Source organism: Colletotrichum aenigma (assembly GCF_013390185.1).
Source record: "Colletotrichum aenigma strain Cg56 chromosome Unknown KSG_Cg56_contig02, whole genome shotgun sequence".
Classification (NCBI taxonomy): Eukaryota; Fungi; Ascomycota; class Sordariomycetes; order Glomerellales; family Glomerellaceae; genus Colletotrichum; species Colletotrichum aenigma.
In genome coordinates this window covers 4,845,339-4,864,275 of record NW_023500908.1, presented here as the reverse complement: position 1 = coordinate 4,864,275, position 18,937 = coordinate 4,845,339, and the positions used below count along the sequence as shown (strand labels likewise).

At 55.9% G+C, this 18,937-nt stretch overlaps 7 protein-coding genes across 7 annotated transcripts; 4 read left to right on the top strand and 3 right to left on the bottom strand.

Annotated features, from left to right (window-relative positions):
- Positions 1-500: 500 nt before the first annotated feature.
- Positions 501-3,198, top strand: seb1 (Rpb7-binding protein seb1; the record flags this gene model as incomplete). Its single annotated transcript, XM_037318589.1, has 6 exons — positions 501-620; positions 696-941; positions 1,204-1,306; positions 1,394-2,468; positions 2,520-2,688; positions 2,740-3,198. 6 exons carry the CDS (start codon positions 501-503, stop codon positions 3,196-3,198), a joined length of 2,172 nt encoding a protein of 723 aa, XP_037183039.1.
- Positions 3,199-5,042: 1,844 nt separating this feature from the next.
- CGCA056_v003331 (PITH domain-containing protein) lies at positions 5,043-5,907 on the top strand (the record flags this gene model as incomplete). Its single annotated transcript, XM_037318588.1, has 2 exons — positions 5,043-5,293; positions 5,493-5,907. The coding sequence occupies 2 exons, from the start codon at positions 5,043-5,045 to the stop codon at positions 5,905-5,907; spliced, it is 666 nt and encodes a 221-aa protein (XP_037183038.1).
- A 180-nt stretch (positions 5,908-6,087) lies between these two features.
- On the bottom strand, positions 6,088-9,496 carry CGCA056_v003330 (uncharacterized protein; the record flags this gene model as incomplete). Its single annotated transcript, XM_037318587.1, has 3 exons — positions 6,088-7,252; positions 7,306-9,325; positions 9,376-9,496. 3 exons carry the CDS (start codon positions 9,494-9,496, stop codon positions 6,088-6,090), a joined length of 3,306 nt encoding a protein of 1,101 aa, XP_037183037.1.
- Positions 9,497-10,114: 618 nt separating this feature from the next.
- CGCA056_v003329 (Mitotic-spindle organizing protein 1) lies at positions 10,115-10,469 on the top strand (the record flags this gene model as incomplete). The annotated part of the gene is made up of 3 exons (XM_037318586.1): positions 10,115-10,195; positions 10,263-10,340; positions 10,401-10,469. 3 exons carry the CDS (start codon positions 10,115-10,117, stop codon positions 10,467-10,469), a joined length of 228 nt encoding a protein of 75 aa, XP_037184081.1.
- Positions 10,470-10,864: 395 nt separating this feature from the next.
- On the bottom strand, positions 10,865-12,861 carry CGCA056_v003328 (uncharacterized protein; the record flags this gene model as incomplete). The annotated part of the gene is made up of 2 exons (XM_037318585.1): positions 10,865-10,985; positions 12,134-12,861. 2 exons carry the CDS (start codon positions 12,859-12,861, stop codon positions 10,865-10,867), a joined length of 849 nt encoding a protein of 282 aa, XP_037184082.1.
- Positions 12,862-15,195: 2,334 nt separating this feature from the next.
- PMT2 (Dolichyl-phosphate-mannose--protein mannosyltransferase 2) lies at positions 15,196-17,538 on the top strand (the record flags this gene model as incomplete). Its single annotated transcript, XM_037318584.1, has 3 exons — positions 15,196-15,333; positions 15,407-16,841; positions 16,895-17,538. The coding sequence occupies 3 exons, from the start codon at positions 15,196-15,198 to the stop codon at positions 17,536-17,538; spliced, it is 2,217 nt and encodes a 738-aa protein (XP_037182822.1).
- Positions 17,539-17,974: 436 nt separating this feature from the next.
- Positions 17,975-18,769, bottom strand: RABB1B (Ras-related protein RABB1b; the record flags this gene model as incomplete). Its single annotated transcript, XM_037318583.1, has 1 exon — positions 17,975-18,769. The coding sequence occupies one exon, from the start codon at positions 18,767-18,769 to the stop codon at positions 17,975-17,977; it is 795 nt and encodes a 264-aa protein (XP_037182825.1).
- Between the last annotated feature and the right edge of the window lie 168 nt (positions 18,770-18,937).

Sequence of the window (18,937 nt, the reverse complement as noted above, 5' to 3'; positions counted from 1 at the left end):
AAACGTGTCGCGCACTCTGTCCGTACAAGTAGAGAGTCATCCAATCCAGAGACTCGCATCGTTCGTACTTTGAGAGAGAGGTCTGGTCTGCGACCTGTGGGATTTTCGGTCTGCGGCTTGTAAAATCACAGAAACTACACTACCTACCTACACTTTGACTGGGGGAAAGAGCGACGAACTGTCGTTGAGGTGCTCCTGCTCTTGCTGTGGAAGGAACGTCGGGTGGCTCTCAGTTGACTCCTCGCCTTCCGCTTGGGACTTCACGTACACACAACTTCTTCCCACCCACCAACCAGTAAATCGCCCACCGCGCACTTCTCGCGCAGACTTTTTCGGCTGCTGGCCATTGCAGGCTTTCTCTCTTTCCTCTTGCCTGCACTCGCCTGCCTTCCTCCGTCCCTCGTATTTTTGCAACTGGGATTGGATTCACTTCTACTCTTGAAAAACAACAACACCACGCCCAACATCGCCGTCGCCATCGTCGCAACAACGCCAGCACTATGGCTTCCGCACTTGCGGACCTAGAAGAGGGTCTCCAGACCATGCTCACCCTCAAACCTCCTGGTGTATCGGGATCCCGTATTGGTGTCATAACCAAGATCTGTGTCGAAAATGTTCAGGTACGATTGTTGACGCGCCTCTCGCATCGCCAGTGCCTGGTGACTTGGAACTAACCTCAATATTTTTTCCCGCAGTCTGAGTCTATTATCGTTCAGAAGCTGTTCATGCATTTCAAGAAGGCCCCCATCTCCCACAAGCTGGGCGTCCTCTACGTCGTTGACTCCGTGACTCGAAAGTGGGTGGAGCAAGCGAAGTCTGCTGGTCAGCATGTTGATGGTTCTGCTTCTGATGGGACCTTTGCTGCTGGTGTTCACCGGGTCACCGAGCTCATGCCTGTCCTTATGAATGACATGCTGCAGCTGTTGCCCGAGGGCCAAAAGGTACGCTTAATTCTCGAGAACAGTTGGAGTGCTTGTCCTCCATGTCCAATCTACGCATCGAACGTTGTAGTGCTGCAAGCCGAGTGCTTTCTACGAGCTACCTGCGCTTTCATTTTTTGTCTCACACTTGAAGGCTTGGATCTACACACACAAAGACCGCGATACTTGTGAAGATGCGCACATCACGTATTGCTGACACGCTACTGCTCGCTCCTTGTTGACCTTGAAGACCAACTACTTACATGAATTTCGTACCTCATAGGATAAGATCTCTAAGCTCCTGGACATTTGGGAAAAAGGATCAACGTTCCCCTCTACAATGCTCGAGTCATTCCGCCAGAAGTTGAAGGCCGCCCCTGAGCCGAGTATGTCTTCCCACGAGATGATGGGTATCATTCTACACCCATCGTCAAAGCCTGATAGCCATTTGACTAACATACTATCACCTGCAGCCCAGTCCACCACGCCGGAGGGTAGTCCCCCCCCAGGCTTGGTCGCATTCATGGGCTACAACACCAACCGACCGGCCGCTCCGACTCAACCTCCTCCCCCTTCTGCTCAGAGCAGCAATGCCATCATAGCAGCTCTTGCCAACTTGGCCAAACAGAACAACGCAGGTTCTCCTCAACCTCCCCAGCCGCCTGCTTCGGTTCCCACTGCCGCTCCAGCTGCTCCCCAGACTGCACCTCAGGCAACATCTCAGACCGCGCTCCAAAGTGCATCCAGCATCCTGGCCAACCTTCAGAATGTTGCTGCTCGGCATCAGCAGCAGAACCAGCAGCAGGTTGCCCCTCCTACCAACTACGCTCAGCCCCCTTATTCCATGGCAAACTACTCGCAGCCTGCTGCTGCTGCCGCAAATCCTGCCCCTATGGCTGCGCAATTCCCTTTCGCGATGCCTCAGCCCCCTGTTCCGCCCCAGATGCCATTCGGCATGCCGTTCCCTGGTGCTGCCGCGCCTCAGCCGCCGGCTCCTCAAGCTCAGGGTTTTCAGGCCTCGCAAGTGGCCCAGCTCCTCAAGATGTTCACTGATGCCGGTGTGTCTGCGGACAAGTTGCCTGGTCTCCTGGCTTCTTTCAATGCTGCTCAGCCTGCGCCTGGTGCTTCAGCCACACCTGCGGCCCACAACCCCTACGCGAACGCCACCGGACAGGGATGGGGCGGACCCGTCCAATCCAACGACAGCCGTGACCAGCACCGGTACGGCGAGGGTCCTCGTTCCCCCGGCGGGTACGGCCGCTCTCGCTCTAGGTCCCCTGGTCGCCGTTGGGACTCTCGCGGCCCCGCCCGTGGCTCTCCTCGCGGCAGCCGAGATGACTACCGCCAGTCGCCCAACCGTAGTCGCCAAGACGACCGAGACGGCCGTGGACGAGGCAGCGACTATCGTCAACGCAGTCCTGTCGGCAGAAACGGCCGTAGTCCTACTCCCCGCCGCAACTCTGGTGATAAGTGGGTTGAATTTGATCGCTCCCTTCCCAATGGAAGGATCAAGGTTCTCAGCCGTACCCTCTTCGTCGGCGGAGTAGCGTAAGTACTACCTTCTATACTGTCACCCAACCATACTGACACCTCAACTAGCTACACTGAGCGCGAGTTGCGTGAGGTTTTCAGCAAGTACGGTCAGGTGCAGACCTGCATCGTCAATAAGGAGAAGCGCCATGCTTTCGTCAAGATGATCAGCCGTGAAGATGCTGTTCGAGCCAAGGAGGCCATGGAAGCCAACCGTGATGGCGATCCTCAGCTTCGGGTAAGTTTACTGCATTCTCCATCTGTTGATGTCTCAAGCTAACAAACACAGACACGTTGGGGTGTTGGATTCGGCCCGCGTGACTGCAGTGATTACCAGACCGGCATTAGCATCATTCCCATTGCCAAGCTCACAGAGGCTGACCGCAAGTGGATGCTGACTGCCGAGTATGGTGGAAGCGGCGGCAGACCCATCGAGACAGGCCTCGTCGTTGAGGAGCCCGACATTGAGATTGGTGCTGGCGTCTCTTCCAAGGCCATCAGCCGTCGCATGCAGACTGATAAGAGCGGCAACCACGGACCCCGCTCCACTCGCCGTCACGATGATGGCGACGACCGCGATGACTTTGGCCGCGACCGCCGTGGCCGCGATCGCCGCGAGGATGGCAAGGCGTCCGGAGCCAACGCTCAACCCCTTCCTCAGCAGTTTCCGTTCGGCATCAGCACCCTGCCCAACGGCATGCCCCAGTACCCTCCTGGCTTCGTGTTCCCTGCCCCCGGCAGCAAGTAAAGCAGCATTAGTATAGCTTTCGGTCATCTTGCATATGGGACGGATTTGGCTTTGTATTTTGGCGTCCTTTTTGGCCTCCCCACCCGGAATGGCCTGCCATGATGTGCATTAAAATCGGCGTTAGGAAGGGGAAAAATCCGGAAAGGGAAATACCACAGCAGTAACAATTCTGTCTCTTTGGACAGAGAAGGGAGAGGCACATTTGGCTCAATATGATACCACCGCGACTGGCTTTTTAGGCTTTGGGATGGTTGGTAAATCGGTTCTTGATTGTAGAGTAACTCGATCCTGGTTGTAAATACGGGACTGCAAAGGCAATGGAATGACAAAAAGTAGCTTAACACTTCGTCTCGTCTAATGTGATATGTAATCCGTGAGCACTTGGTGCTACGGCACAATTCATGGCCATACTATTAATGAAAAACTTCTCTATCCTAAGTGGGCAAGCTGATCTGACTTCACCTCGGCTTCATTGACAGCTGGTCAGAAAGTGAGGCTACCGTTTGGAAGAGAGACTGCCAGCGTGAACAAAGATGGCAGAGCCGCAAGCAGCGATTTGGGACAGTGCAGTGCCTCCATCTAGGTAGGTTAAGTGGCTGACTGCCTCTGCTTCTGGGCATGTTTTCATTGTCCAGAGCATGTCTTTGTGCTCTGTCCGTCCTCATCGCGCTCACTGTGCGCGTATTCATGCCGCAGAATCCACGCCGGTTTTGCTTCTAGGACCAGACTCCGCAAAAGAGGTAATCTTGTGAGTAATATCACACCGATTCTCCCACGAGGTTCAAGACTGAATGAATGACCAGGGAGACACCATCTTTTAATTGTTCTCCTCAAAATCGAGGAGAACATCAGTGAAGGCGTATTTAAAGAATGAGCAAGGGTGGATCTGTATGCTAAGCTAGCTTCTAGCACATCATTCAGGCCAGCAGCTTAAAAGAGCATCCTGTGAATTGAATCACACCCACTGAAGCTCACAAATCTTATTCCATGATTCCTCTATCGTTCTATGAGGTAAAGGGTCAATGTCCTATTGCATTCCCTTCAGTAGGAGTCCACTAGCTTGGGTAATTGAGGCTACTGCGGAGCATGGCTCACACGAAATCAAAATCTCGATACTACCCGTCTGCCACGTCCACGAGTTAATACCTCTCCAAATACGCTCATGACGAGCCAAGTTTAGAACTAAACTCCACCTGACTTCTGCGCTTGCTGCAAGGCTAATTTGCGTCCGGGCCGATTCATGCGCCAAAAACATATGAGAAGCTTGAATGATATCCGAAGAAGTTTTAGGATGACACACTCTGCCTCTTTGTATAATTTGGAACTCGGATGCTTTCAGCTGCAGCTTCAAGTAAAGCATGTTGAGCCGGGTTGAGGAGTGTCTTATGTCATGGTCCTCTCAACGAATTTCTGTCGAATTACATACATCTTAAAAATAGAGCATGGATGTTTGAAAATTTGGGAAATTTAACGAGAACTCTCTAACTCATTGAAAGTTCTCAAGACTTCATTCCCCTAGAAGCTGATCTAGTTGTTCAAGCACCTTGCCCATTGTCTGGCAGCACTCGGATACTCAGGGATGAGAGCTGTGGCAAATCAGCCAATCAGAGACCAACATTCCAACCTTTCGCAAATGGCGGGGTCCGTTTGTCACTTGCATCTTTCATCCATCAACTAAACGAACGACGAATATCTTTCAGACACCCTTTCATGCCTCCAAGCCGTCCAAAGTCAAACACATTGTGCCACATCCATCCTAACTGCAAGTCTCATTCAACTACGGCGTCAAGTTGGAAACCCCAACAAGCATCTCTGCCCCTCCACCCCCACCTCGTCCGCCAAAAATGTCCCACTGCCACGACGAACACCACGACCACAGCCACGGCGGCCACGATGAGCACGACCACTCAGACGACATCACGCCCGCGCTCCAGCACTCTCTCTACAGCCACATCAACTTCGATGACGTGACGGCCCTCAACGAGTCGCAGATCGGCAGCGCGCGCAGCGTCGCGAAGAAGACGTGGGCCGAGAGGCTGGACGCGGAGCCCGAGGTCGTGAGTGATGCGGATGAGCAGTTGTTGGTCAATATCCCGTACGCTTTCTATTCTTTCTACCGTCTTGCACCTGCTGTCATAACATCACTTTGGAGACCCCAGAATCCGAGTCACCGTGACTGAGCCGAGGCCAACCGCCTGCTCACCCTCATATTCCACACATCAACTTTCACCTCATCTCACCCTACCCATGCTCCCATATCCAAAACTCACCAAACTAACACACTTGACCCCCAGCTTCACCGGCCAAGTAAAGCTCCACGCCCTCCTCCTGCGCACCTCAGACTCCCCCTCCGCCCCGCGCACCCTCAAGGTCTTCATCAACCGCGACGACCTCGACTTCTCCTCCGCCGAGGACGCCGCGCCCACCCAGGAGTTCGAGCTCTCGCGCACCTCCCAGGTCCAGGAGATCCCCGTCAAGCGCGCCCTCTTCGGCCGCGTCCAGCGCCTCACCCTCTTCTTCGTCGACAACTTCTCCGACGGCGACGAGGACGAGACCCGCGTGAGCTACCTCGGCTTCAAGGGCGAGTGGATGCAGCTCGGCCGCGCGCCGGCTAACATCATATATGAGGCGGCGGCGAACCCCGGCGATCACAAGCTCAAGGGCACGGGGATCAATCAGGTGGGTGGGGGTATTGGAGGACGGCAGTGAAAAGAGGGTGGGAGGTCACGCGAGCAGTGTGAAGAGTGAAATCAAGAAAAACATCGCATGTGGGTATTGTAGTAATCTCCAACTAGCTTAGCCATCGCTACGGTATAGAGCCAAACATTGAGTAATGAACCAAAACACCTTTTTCCCTCAAAATAAGTACCGAGGTAAACGTCCGTGGCCTCAGAAACCAGACTTTCTCTTGCCCTTCTTCTTCGGCGAACGCATCGCGTGCCGTCCGGATATTGGCTGCGACATGACCTGCGGAATCTGCGACGACATGACGGCCTTCGAGGACCGCATCGGCGAGACCTGGCTCGACCCGATGATTGGCGGCGCGGCAGACTTGGGCAGCGGTTGCGTGGCGGGGGCCTCCGACGGCAGCGGCACGCTCGCGCTCCCCGCCGGCCCGGAGTCCTCAATCTCGGACTGCGTGGCTGCTGCCGCCGTCTGCGACGAAGCGAGCTGCGACTTGCGCCTGCGGCGTTTGGATTCGATGCGCTCCTTGCGCTCTTTGATGGCGTCCATGTGCTTTGTCGAGGAGGCAAGGACGGAGGAGACGTAGTTCTCTGTCGGCACGCCGCGTCTGGTGGGCCAGTAGGAGAGGACCGTATGCTGACGGGTCGGGCCCTCTGTCGTGTTGATGTCTGCAGCGAGCATGCTCAGGCGTTGGAGGGCGCTCGAGGCGGCCAGTGCTGCGTCGGCGGAGGCGGCAGAGGATTGGGACTGTGGTTGTGAGGAGGAGAAGGGGTTTGAGGAGTACGGCGCGGAGGAGGAGGGTTTGGAGGGGGATTTCATAGGGGACATTGAGCGGCGGGGTTTCAAGGGGGACATGGAGAGCCGCGGCTTGATCGGCGACAGCATTGGCCGTGATGCTTTGATCGGAGACATCGAGTCGCGTGGTTTGAAGGGCGACATTGATAGACGTTGGCTTCCTAGCGAGGATCTCTGGCTGGACATTGAGAGGCGCTGGCTCGGCTGCCGAGATTGCAGCTCGGGTGGCGTTGGAACCCAAGTGGACGGCTCGTCTTCTGCGACTGGGATGTTTTCGTCGAGGACCGCCACGCCGAAGAGGGATCTCGCGATCGCTTCTGCGGTTTCGGCGAGCACGACGCTGCGAGAGTGCTGTGCGCGTTCGGGGAGATCCGGCGAGTTCCATAATTCTTCGAGTTTGCGGCGGATGTCCGCCAAAGGTGTCACGTCTCCCTGGCTTAGGAGTTGGGATGTAAATGGCTGAGCGACGATGCGTTGATCGTTGACATTCAAAAATTCCTGGAGACGCGCATCCCAAGCGGTGATGGCTTCGTTGCCCATTGGAGGTGCTTCAAATGTCGCCTCATATTCGTGCCTAACATATGTTAATAAACCAAGACTTATCATCTCGTTTCATGTTGGACTCACAAAGTGTGTAAAGGGATGTAGCCTCCCTCCGTATCATGGCAATTAACCGTCGCATCTTGGATGGCGTCAAAAACGGATAGGGGACCCTCAATGCTAGGCGTTTCAGCAGCCATGACGACTGAATCGATGGACATGGCGACTCGAGACAGGAAAAGGTCGAAATTCTGGGTCCTTGGCCATCGTTGCTGTAGTTGCTCAGCGTCTCCTCCTTGGGTTTGCTGCAAGATTTCTTGGTATCTAGTGGCACGACGCTGCACGAGCTCGTCCATGTCTCCCAATCCATCAGGCACCACAAACGTATCTCCAAAGTGATGCAGAAATTGCTTCCGCCTCCTTTTGTGGGCCCTCCTTCGAGCATCTTTGGACCAGTCGCGGCTATAGTCTGGTGGGATGATCTCAAGGTCAGGTTTTGATGTGACAGCCATGATGGTTTGCTCCAAAGCCAAATCCCTCCCGAGAACGAACAACTGCTGGAAGCCAACCTGCTGATTTAGGTATTCCGCACCGAGGCCCTTCAGCGGCTCCGATGACTGGCTAGTGAAGAAGGCTGGAGTTGGACACAAAGTCTGTATCTTCAGCGGCTTCTCGCCGGGCCCCTTTTCGAGCATCATCATAAAATGCTGAAACTGGGGCAGGCCCGTCTTCTCGGGTATGGATAACCAAAACAGCTCAACTTCTGGTGACTTCTCCGAATAAAGATACGCGATGCAACTCTCGTTGCCCAGTCCATGTCCACTATGATGGACCGTAAGCCTCAGAGAGTCGGCATCTGAGATTCGAAGATGTGCGAATGACTGTAGTATGGCAAGCCCTCCAGTCTTGACCGCCGTCGGTGACGATGTTTCCATCCAGAAAAGAGCCGATGTTGTAAGAACGACTACTTGACTGCGATTCACTGGATTTGGCTTTACATCGAGGATATAATCCGGCACATCCGACTTGAGTATCGACAAGCTGTGCCGGTAGCTTGGGTCTTTTGTGTCAATCACCTCGAACTTTGTGCGGTTCCAGATCATGAGCTTTTTGGACCGTGCAGTCATCGCCGCCAAATCATTCTCCATTTCCAGGTCCTCGATGGCGGGTATATCCCAAAGATCCACGCCCACGCCAGCGGCACCGATCCACAACAGCCCATGAGGCTCTGCGCGGAAGGCTGGCGAGTCTTCGTCAGGTAGCTGTTCCGTGATGCCCAGCTGAATCTGTCCGCAGTGTCTTAACTTGGCACGCTTGCTTGTTGACCCGACCATGTCTCGGCCCTTGACATCCCAGACACTATAGTAGCCACACTCGTCGATGATGGCCAGCTGTGGAGGCTTCCTCTGAGACCCGTAACTGAAGGAGACATCGGAGTGTGGAAAGCCGCCCGTCTGCTCCGAGGTGATGGTCAAGATGGGCTTTGGGTTGATTCGGGAGGGGCGTTCAACTGCCTTGTCAATACCCGGCCGACGCTCTGATACTGGAATTCTGTGGTACTCCGGCTGGAGGACCGTGGTTGATGTCCTCTTTTGCACCAGCAGCCATCGAGTGGGCTCGAATCGCACCAAGCTAAGCGCAGGCTTGAGTTGCAGAATAGGAGCTCCGTCACTGGACCACAGCACAGTCTCCTCCCTGTCCTGCTGATCGACATTCAAAAGACGAAGCGTAGGGTTCTCGTCTTCACCCCACTGCCATTTTGTCTCGTCCAGCCTAGATAGCCGAAGAAGCTCCCCAGACTCGCCAGTGGCCATGGCCAGCACCGGAACCGGGGAGATGCGAGTGTGGTTACTAACGTCTGCCATCTGGCTAATGGTCATGAGCGGTTGTGCCGTGGGGGTGGCGTCGGGGCGCATCATCTGAGAGAGGCCCTCAGCCAAGAAGCCGGCAGCATCGGAGCTTCCGATGTATGCTTCCGGGTGGGCGTTGAACAACCATCGTCTCTGCACACGTTGCGAGTCCCATACAGTCGAGGCAGGTGCGTTCTCCGTAGATCTGGCTGAGGGGTACAATGTTTCCAGAGGCTGAATGATGCGAAGGGCTCGAGCTGGTCCGGCGTCAGTATCGTGAAAGACAGGCTTTCGGCGGCCGACCTACCCAGACTTGGAACACGGCTGGCATGCAGCTGAGGCGGTCCTTCCTCGAGGCCTTCATGAGGAACGATTGTAATTCTTGGGGGGCCGTACAAGCGGCTGGTCTCTTCCCGTACGTCAGCCATTAGACCCGGTCGTTTCCCTTAGATCCAAGCAATATGTCCGTGAGAAACTGAGCATATCGTGAGAAGACGACGGCGTGTGTTGCATCATGCGATGGTTGGTTTTAGTGGACGGTGACGGACTAGGCACAGTCGGTGACCATATGGCTGCCTGTTAACGGTCGATATCCAAGAGAACAGGCGTCAAAAAGAAGCAAATGCTGGCATTCGCAGCAAGATTGGTGTCATAACGAGATGGGACGGGTGAGACATGCGACTGAGACTGAGAAAGAGGAAAAGTTCGGTCAATCGCGGCTCACAGGCGCGAATGCGACGCCCATTTCCGGTAGTTGCGGTGTCCACCTTGGGACCCAGCCAATCCCTGCACCGCGCAAAGAGCTTTCTGCACCAGCGCGTCCGACGCGTTTCCAAGGTTGCGTTGGGTTCGGCCCACGACTAAGGTGGCCCCGCTTCCGCTAAACACTACCTTGGGTACCTAGGTACACTAAGGTAGGCGGGCACCTTTGATGGCGGTCACTGAACATCACCCACCTCACTGCATCTCGCCGCGCTCCGACGTCTCACTCCCCTGACGCATTGCCCATGAGACCCCGAGGCCGAGGATAATCGCCATTTCACAAAATGCCCGCCGACGACAGGACCGGAAAGCAGGCTGCCGCACAGCAGGCTGTCGACATCCTCCACGAGATCTCTGTCATTCTCGTAAGTTCTCGCTGCCGCGCCTGGCTCACCCTCCCGGAGATCTTACTCTGACCATTTTCACGTGAAGAACTGCCATCTGGACCGCCGCACGCTCTCAATCTGCATCTCCATGATTGAGAATGGTGTCAACCCCGAGGCTCTGGCAGTAAGTAGTAGGATGTACCGTGCCGTGCAAACGCCCCAAGCTCATGTGTGTACTTTTCAGACTGTCGTCAAGGAGCTGAGGAAGGAGGCCCAAGAGGTGGATGCGCAGATTGCTTCCCGTCGTCGATGAGAGAGGATACACGATGGTCTACCCGAGGCGCTTGATCATGACAGTCACGACATTAGGAGACGGTTAGGATGGACGGAAACAACGATTTCACGGCGTTCTTTGGCGTTGGGTTTGTTCAAAATCGTTGATATTCTATTATGGAGACTTCCTAGAACCCAGTCTCCATGGGTGTACGAAATTCAATGTCCCACTCCAGGGCTGGCAAATGTGGCCTCCTGAGAACGCCGGCATCCAGAACCCAACCAAAGCTGTGCCCGCCATCCAAACCATGACCTATGAAACCCGTATGTCCAGACTATGATACCGTCACATGCCCCTTTGCGCCGTTCTCGATCCCGTCGCACAACCCGAGCGATACACCTAATCATTCATAACATGACGGCACGTCTGCCAGATCAACGGTGACCAATGAGCATGAAGTCATTGTCATCGTCATCGTCGTCGTCGTCTTCCTCATCATACTCATCGTCCTCTTCCTCCAAGTCGGTAGACATGGAATCGCTGTCTTCTTCAGACCTACGTTGAAACCGACCCCAAAGGTTCAGTATATCGTTGTCTGATTCCTCCTCCCCGATCGCGCCATGCAAAGGGTTTCGTGCGAGACTCGGTGGTAGACCGGGTGTAGGCGCTGGAGAGGCTGATCTTGCCAAGCGATCTAGCACCAAGAACCGTGCCTGTGCCTCATTTGAGGCGTGTGAGGAATGTCGGCGCCTTCCAATGGTAGTGCCCGTGGCAGTCCCGTCAGTGGCGATAGTTGACGAAGGGTCAAGGATCCCTGTACTGCCGTCCGTGGCCCCAGCCAACGGACTATCCAAGATTGCAGCCATCTCCAAAATGGCAGCAGGCGTTGGAGGGTCGATTGGAAGTGGCCGTGTGGTTCTTGCCCCATCCCTTCCACCGCGGCTGGGAATAGCTTGTGCGGTAGCTGCGCCTTCTCTTCCGCCGCTGATCTGCAATTCTACCGTGTTGTACGAGGTGCATATGGCGCACTTGAGGCCCAACCAGTGATAAGGTACCGAGCTGCGTCCACTGCAGTCATTGCAAAGAACCGTAGCGCGCGTGTCCCTAAATTCTGGAGGCATGGGCTGGCTCAGAATCGCCAACTCCAACTGACGAAATTGGCTTTGCATGTTCAACAAACTCTTGTTGCAGATTGGACACTTGTATGAACGCAACATGTGTTCGTCATAGCATCTCTTGTGAATGCTGTGACCACAGGGCATGAACACGACAGGCTTGGGAGAGGTGAACATGTAATCTCCACAAATTGGACAGTCGCAGTCTGTCGAACGTTCGATACACTTGTGTGAATGCTGAATCGATATTGAGATGCAAGCACAGCATTTCTAGAGCTCAGGGTCAGCAGTAGTCCACCTCGTAGCGCAAAGAAGAGGGTAGTCACCTTGCAATGGAAGAAGTCCTTCCCGATGCCTCTTCCTTTCCTACAAATGCCGCAATCGCTGCAGTGGTAAATACTCTTGGTTGGATCATCGTCCCACAGCTTGCATACGTTGCAGTAGTAGCGAGCGGCGGTCACGCCACAGTTGACGCAAACCTCTGACGCCCTTTGAGGACAAGCACAGAGCATGCAGAGCATGTTTTTGGTTTCCTTCCTAATGAGAGTGTGATCTTCGACAGCGTCATGACAAAACCGACATGTGTACCACTTGTTGCAAGTCGAGCATTGCAGCTTAATGTTGCGCTTGTAGTGCTGGCAGCCCAGAACCCTTGCGCCCTCGACCTCTCCAGGAATCGTAGGCTTTGCCGGGGCGTAGGTTGGCCTGACATCTTCTGCCGTCAACACAAACTTTTCCGGGGAGGATGGCTCCCCTGGAGGATGCTGCCAGAACTTCAGGGACTCCAGGGGTCCCGATGGGAGTGTTTGTTCCCACGCTTCGCCGGCCGGCAGAGCATCCACAGGCGGGTCGCCTTGTTGGGGAGCAACACGGGACTTGCGGTAGCCCTCCATCAGCACCTCGTGCATGAGCCTGGCCTTTTCCTCCCCCCGTATCTCCTGGCCTTGGATTTCGATAAGGCGCTTTCGCAATGCGCCCATGCCATCGTCAGCCGGCAAGGCCTCACGCTTGGGGACCTGCATCGGGACGGTGATGGGGAAGGATTCCGGGGGCGCACGTGCTGGTTCGGACGGGGGCTGCTCGGCTTCGACGGTCGGCGATAGAGTATCTGCGCTGAGAGGTCGGTCCGGAGGAGTCACCGCAGGCGCATCGGTCGCATGCCGAGGGGCGGGGGCTTCCGAGTCGCTGGCAACCGCGAGGTTGTCGGAGGAAGAAGCGTCGGGTTCGGGGACGAGAGTGGTTCTCGAAATCTCAGAAAAGCGGCGTGCTTGCCGGAGGACCGGGTTGATGATGAACTCGGAGACCAAAGAAGACATTGGGGACGAGGCGTCTTCTGGATCTAGGTTCGGATGACCGAGTTGGCTACGCAGCAAGTGACACTCGGTTGTATGACAAGGCGTACATCCAGAGCGACAGGCAGCAAGAAGATGAGGAGTAGGTTGGCCGGGGAGGCTCGGGAAAGATATACAAAGGAGCGGTGGTGGTAGAGGCGGTGGTAGTAGCGGTGGTAGAGTTGGTGTCGGTAGTGGTACGGTCCCGGTCGATTGGATGCAGACGAGATGACATAAGATGGTCTCGAACTCCAGTGCGCTGGCTTGTCGTCGGCGGCGGCGCTCGTCGGGGTGGACGCAGTGGGGATGAACTGCGGCAGGACAAGACGAGACAAGTGCAGTCAGGCCAAGACGAGCGACTGTTTGTCTGGCACAAGTGTCGGAGAGCCGAAGTCTGCACCGCAATGGGGTCGGTCAGAGTCAATAGCGACTAAGACTTCGATTTGACGACGGATCAACCCAGACCAGACGGGGCCAGGAGGGGGGACGGAGCGGACGGGAAGGGACAAAAGACATGTGATGCGCCTGGCTGGAGATTCCGCATGCGGCTTGAAGTCGAGAGGCTTGACCGGCGGGGCTGATTGGCCGCGACCGGTCCGGCACAGGCGACGACCCCCTTTTTTCTTCCCTGAGGGTGGTGGTGCCCGGGTGAAGAACACCGCTGGACGGGTATTCCTCGCTGCTGTCTGCGCAGTTCTTTACTGGGTGCCTGATTATCTAAGACACCCGACGGAGTGCCTTGCAGAACCTAAGGTACCTACTGCGGTGACTATCTTACGGAGCACAGCAAGGCACGCAGAGGGAAGCTGAGCATCTGAGAAGGAAGAAAACATATTCTTGCTTCTCTGTCCACGCACGACTCAGCATCCCGCCGCCCAAGACTCCGCCCATTGTCGCGACGCTCGAGGTTGCACACACCGACGCCCGAGTTCTGAGCCCACCCTCCGCCGACTTTTGCGTTGCACCGTACGGCAAGGAAGACGCGGCGGATGCCCATCGATGTGCACTGGCATTTCCGGCAGGGTCCGAAAACAGGGACCCCATCCAGAGGCCCGGAAGGGTTAGCGCCGCCAGAGCTTCGGCCAGAGGAGCCACAGCTGTCAACTTGAAGACAAGACATTGTGCTTCTGACGCTTCTTACGTGGATGCTGGCCTGTGTGTCTGTCCCGCATCGCCTGGCGGCATCGTGTGGCCTTGGACGGGACGGGCATCCCGTTATGGCTTGGTGCTAGGAAGCAGTAGGAAAGGCACGCGTTCCTGGGGGCGTTAGTCAGCTCGGATTGAGGACAGACAGACAGTGATGGCCAACTACACAGCATGCCGTCACCATGTGCCTCATCAGTATCCGTGCCGATGAGTAGTATTTGTAGTCGGGGCCCAGAACTCAGGATGAGATGCAGCGTGGGAGGATGCTCGATATAGGAGGCTGATCACACAGCGGGCGACGATGCACCGTGGGGACTTTAGGGGGAGGCAGCTGTGGGGGCAGGGGGTAGTGGAGGGGCCATTTTGTGATTTAGGGCCATTCAGGGCCATTCCATCGAGAAGGAATGCGTGTCCCGTCCGCCAAAGGACGCAGCTTCGTCCAATGGCAGCCCCCAAATCGATTGGCCGGCTCCCGGGGACTGGATTCGCGTAAAGTGCGGGTTGGTCTGGAAGGGAGGGATACCGTGTCGGTTGGTGCATAGGTGGCATTTATTTCGTGTGTCCAGCAAGGGGGCGCTCCTGCGCTCCTCCAGCTGGGTACGCTCCATGGATTCTACCTTGTTGCTTGCTCTGCCACTGCCTGCCTGCCTCTACGGATACCTGGCCCTTGCCTTAGATGCTCCCGATTTAGCAGGGCCTCACCAAAAAATTCCCCCGTCATCCAATTGCCCAGGTCCATATTAATTGGATGATTCCCTTTCAGCTGTCCACTTCTCGAGGTCCTTCTTCCTTCAGCAACCCCTTCACGATCTTGTTGATGAGGAGCTGGACATCCCGTAGCCCCAGGAGCACACCATTCACTTTTGTTTGAGGTGCGGCTTCATTTGGCTCTGTGGTCCTTTCTTACCGTCTTCTCCAGTCCGGAGAATTTCAGGTTCCTACTTTTATTTTTACACTTTGAGTCTTGACTCGTCCGATCCTTAACGCGGAAAGCTCAGAGCTCCTGTTCCTGTTCTTGGAGCTTGACTCTCTCGCCTTCCCTACCACACACCCCCTAAACCGCGTTCGTCAAGACCTCTGGTCTTTCCGTCTTTTCCAGTCAGTAGGTCGCCCTTCCACTGCATTCCTGCCCTCTTCAGCCCTTCCGTTTGCTGACCTTGCCTTTGCGCAGTCATGGCTGCCGAGAAGACAGTGATCGCGTCCGGCGCGGACGTCGGCGATGGCGTCAGACGAAGAGCCGCCCCCCAGGGCCAGTCAGTTCCCGTAACGGCTGCCCCTGAGACCGATGACAAGAAGAAGTACGCCAAGAAGGTAATTGGCCCCTGTTTCGAGCCTGTTCTTTGTCCATACGAGAGAGCTCCGTGCTGACGACACAACCCCCCAGCAGACATCATTTTTCGACGAGTGGGAGGTAGTCATTGCTCCTCTCATCTTCACGGCCGTCGCAATCTTCACCCGACTCTGGAAGATTGGCATTAGCGATATTGTCACTTGGGACGAGGCGCATTTTGGCAAGTTCGGAAGCCACTACATCAAGCATGAATACTACTTCGACGTCCACCCGCCCCTGGGCAAGATGCTCGTTGGTCTGTCTGGAGTTCTCGCTGGCTACAATGGATCTTTCGAGTTCAAGTCTGGCGAGAAGTACCCCGAGGATGTGAACTACACCTTCATGAGAGCTTTCAACGCTTTCTTCGGCATCGTCTGCATTCCCATGGCCTACTTCACTGCTCGCGAACTGAAGCTGAGACGCCCCGCCGTCTGGCTCGTCACCCTTATGGTCTTGTGCGAGAACTCCTACACCACCATCAGCCGCTTCATCCTCCTCGACTCGATGCTGCTTTGCGGAACTTTCGCCACAGTCCTCTGCTGGTCCAAGTTCCACAACCAGCGCCACAACTCCTTCGAGCCCGAATGGTTCTTCTGGCTGTTCATGACGGGTCTCAGCATTGGTTGTGTCTGCAGTGTCAAGCTCGTCGGCCTCTTCGTCACTTCCCTCGTTGGTCTCTACACCATTGAGGACCTCTGGAACAAGTTCGGCGATGTTCGCATGCCCGTCACTACCCTCGGCGCACATGTTGCTACTCGTGTCGTCGGCCTCATCATCCTCCCGTTCCTGGTTTACATGCTCACTTTCGCCATGCACTTCGCCATTCTCGACCACACCGGCCCTGGCGATGCGCAGATGAGCTCCCTCTTCCAGGCCAACCTCAAGGGTACCGAGGTCGGCAAGAACAGCCCTCTCGAGATTGCTTACGGATCTCGCGCCACAATCAAGAACATGGGCTACGGAGGTGGTCTGCTTCACTCCCACGTCCAGACCTACCCCGAGGGTTCCGGCCAGCAGCAGGTCACTTGCTACCACCACAAGGATGCCAACAATGACTGGTTTTTTTACCCCAACCGCCACGACGAGGACTACGACGCAGAGGCTCCCGTCCGCTTCATTGGCGACGGCAGCACCATCCGCCTGATCCACGCCCAGACTGGTCGCAACCTCCACTCTCACGAGATCGCCGCCCCCATCACCAAGGCCGACAAGGAGGTCTCCTCCTACGGCAACCTGACCATTGGAGATGACAAGGACCACTGGCAGGTCGAGGTCGTTCGCGATGTTGCCTCTCGCGACCGCAGCCGCATCCGCACTCTCACCACTGCGTTCCGTCTCAGACACCCGGTCCTTGGCTGCTACCTTCGCGCTGGAAATGTGAACCTGCCTCAGTGGGGTTTCAAGCAGATCGAGGTTACCTGCACCAAGACCAACAACCCCAAGGACACTTACACCCACTGGAACGTCGAGGCTCACTGGAACGACAAGCGTAAGTGCTCATCAATGCAGACTATGATACAGCCCTTGCTAACCTAAACCTAGTGCCCCCCGCCGACGCCGGTTCCTACAAGTCTCCCTTCCTCCACGACTTCATCCACCTCAACGTCGCCATGATGACCTCTAACAACGCCCTGGTCCCCGACCCCGATAAGCAGGACGACCTCGCTTCCCAGTGGTGGCAGTGGCCCATCCTGCACGTTGGTCTGCGCATGTGCGGCTGGGACGACAGCATCGTCAAGTACTTCCTGCTCGGCAACCCCCTCGTTTACTGGGGTAGCACAGCCGGCCTTGGAGTCTTCGGCCTCGTCGTCCTCTGGTACCTCGTCCGCTGGCAGCGTGGCTACAGCGACCTGAACGAGAAGGAGCTTGACCAGATCCACTATGCGGGAGTCTACCCCGTTGCCGGTTGGGTCCTGCACTACCTCCCCTTCATCGTCATGGCTCGTGTCACCTACGTCCACCACTACTACCCGGCGCTCTACTTTGCCATCCTCACCTTCGGCTTCCTGGCTGACTGGTTCCTCCGCAACAAGCAGCAGGCCGTCCAGTACGGCGTCTACGGAGCGCTGTACGCGGCTGTCATTGGTCTCTACATCTTGTTCAGCCCCATCTGCTTCGGCATGACGGGCCCGAACAAGCAGTACAGCTACATGAAGTGGTTTGATACCTGGAGGATGTCTGACTAGAGCACTCTTGGAGGTAATCTACGGTGGAGGTTTCTTCTATCAAAACGGTCCATGGATGGACCCTGTATTTGAAAGGGCGAAAACAAACTTCCATTTTCCCCACCCAACTCTATGTAAGGATATGGGCGATGATGAGCGCGTCGACGTAAAGATATACATGTTGAGATAGGGGAAGATGAGGAGGAGGTAGACGGCGGAAAGAGACTTCCGTACATAATGCAACATGAACTGTTTCCTTGCTTCCATTGAGGATACATAGTCCGCTTTGCTTGCGTACGTGAACGTGTATTAAAATTATAGTAATAGTACGATGATGGACGAACAGAGAAGTCACTTGGGGGGGTTTGCAAAAAAAACTCATACTTGCTGATGACCTGACCTTGGGTATCACTATCCTTCCCGTGTACGATTTTGTTTTCTTCTCTTGCGGCCCTATCTAACAACAGCCGCCGCCGGATCCCTTGCTTGCGTCGCCCCCTAGCCTGACCTGCCTGTTGCCGCCGGCGCTGGGTCCTTTGACGCCGGATCGTCTGTCATTAAGGTCGTATTTGCCGGCCTGGATGTTGTTATATATCCTCTCGGCAACTCTCATAAACGCCTTTTCGACATTCTCGCCGCTCTTAGCACTCGTCTCGACGTACTCAAACACGCCATTCTTCTTGGCCCAGTCCTCGGCCTCCTCGCGAGTGACTTCGCGCTTGTTGTCGGCCTCCTGGGTCAAATCGGCCTTGTTGCCGACCAAGATCACGACGATGTCGGGCTCGGCGATCTGGCGCAGGTCGTTGAGCCAGTCAGTGACGTGCTGGAAGGTCTGCTTGCGGGACAGGTCGAAGACGAGGAGGGCGCCGCTGGCGCCGCGGAAGTAGGAGCGGGTAACGGATTTGTACGTCTCCTGGCCGGCCGTGTCCCACAGACTGAGCTTCATGTGCTTCTGCGGGGCGTCGGGGTCGACGGGTTCGGGTGCCAGACGAGGGGGCTCGGGCAGGCCGTTCGAAACCGAATCATCTGTTTTATTGGTCTTCTGGGAGGAGGGGCGGGCGAGGGGCGGCGCGGGCTGGGTTTTCGGGGGGCCCACGGGGACGATGCGGGAGCCGAACTCGACGCCGATTGTCACGTCGTGGTGCGGGGAGAAGCGTCCCTCGCAGAGACGGATGGTGAGGCTGGACTTGCCGCAGCCCGAGTCGCCAATGCAGACGAGCTTAGCGATATAATCCCATGGTGGAGACGACATGGCCCTTTGCAATGATGCGTGTGCGGGTAGGGTCGAAGGGTTCGGGAGCGAAGAAGGAGGGGGTGGAAGAATGGTGATGTCGTCCGTGTGAGATGTAAGGGGTGAGCTCTATTGCCCGCGAGACCGGGCTTTGCTGATGGTTCGGAGGGGATGGATGGGCGTTGTTTC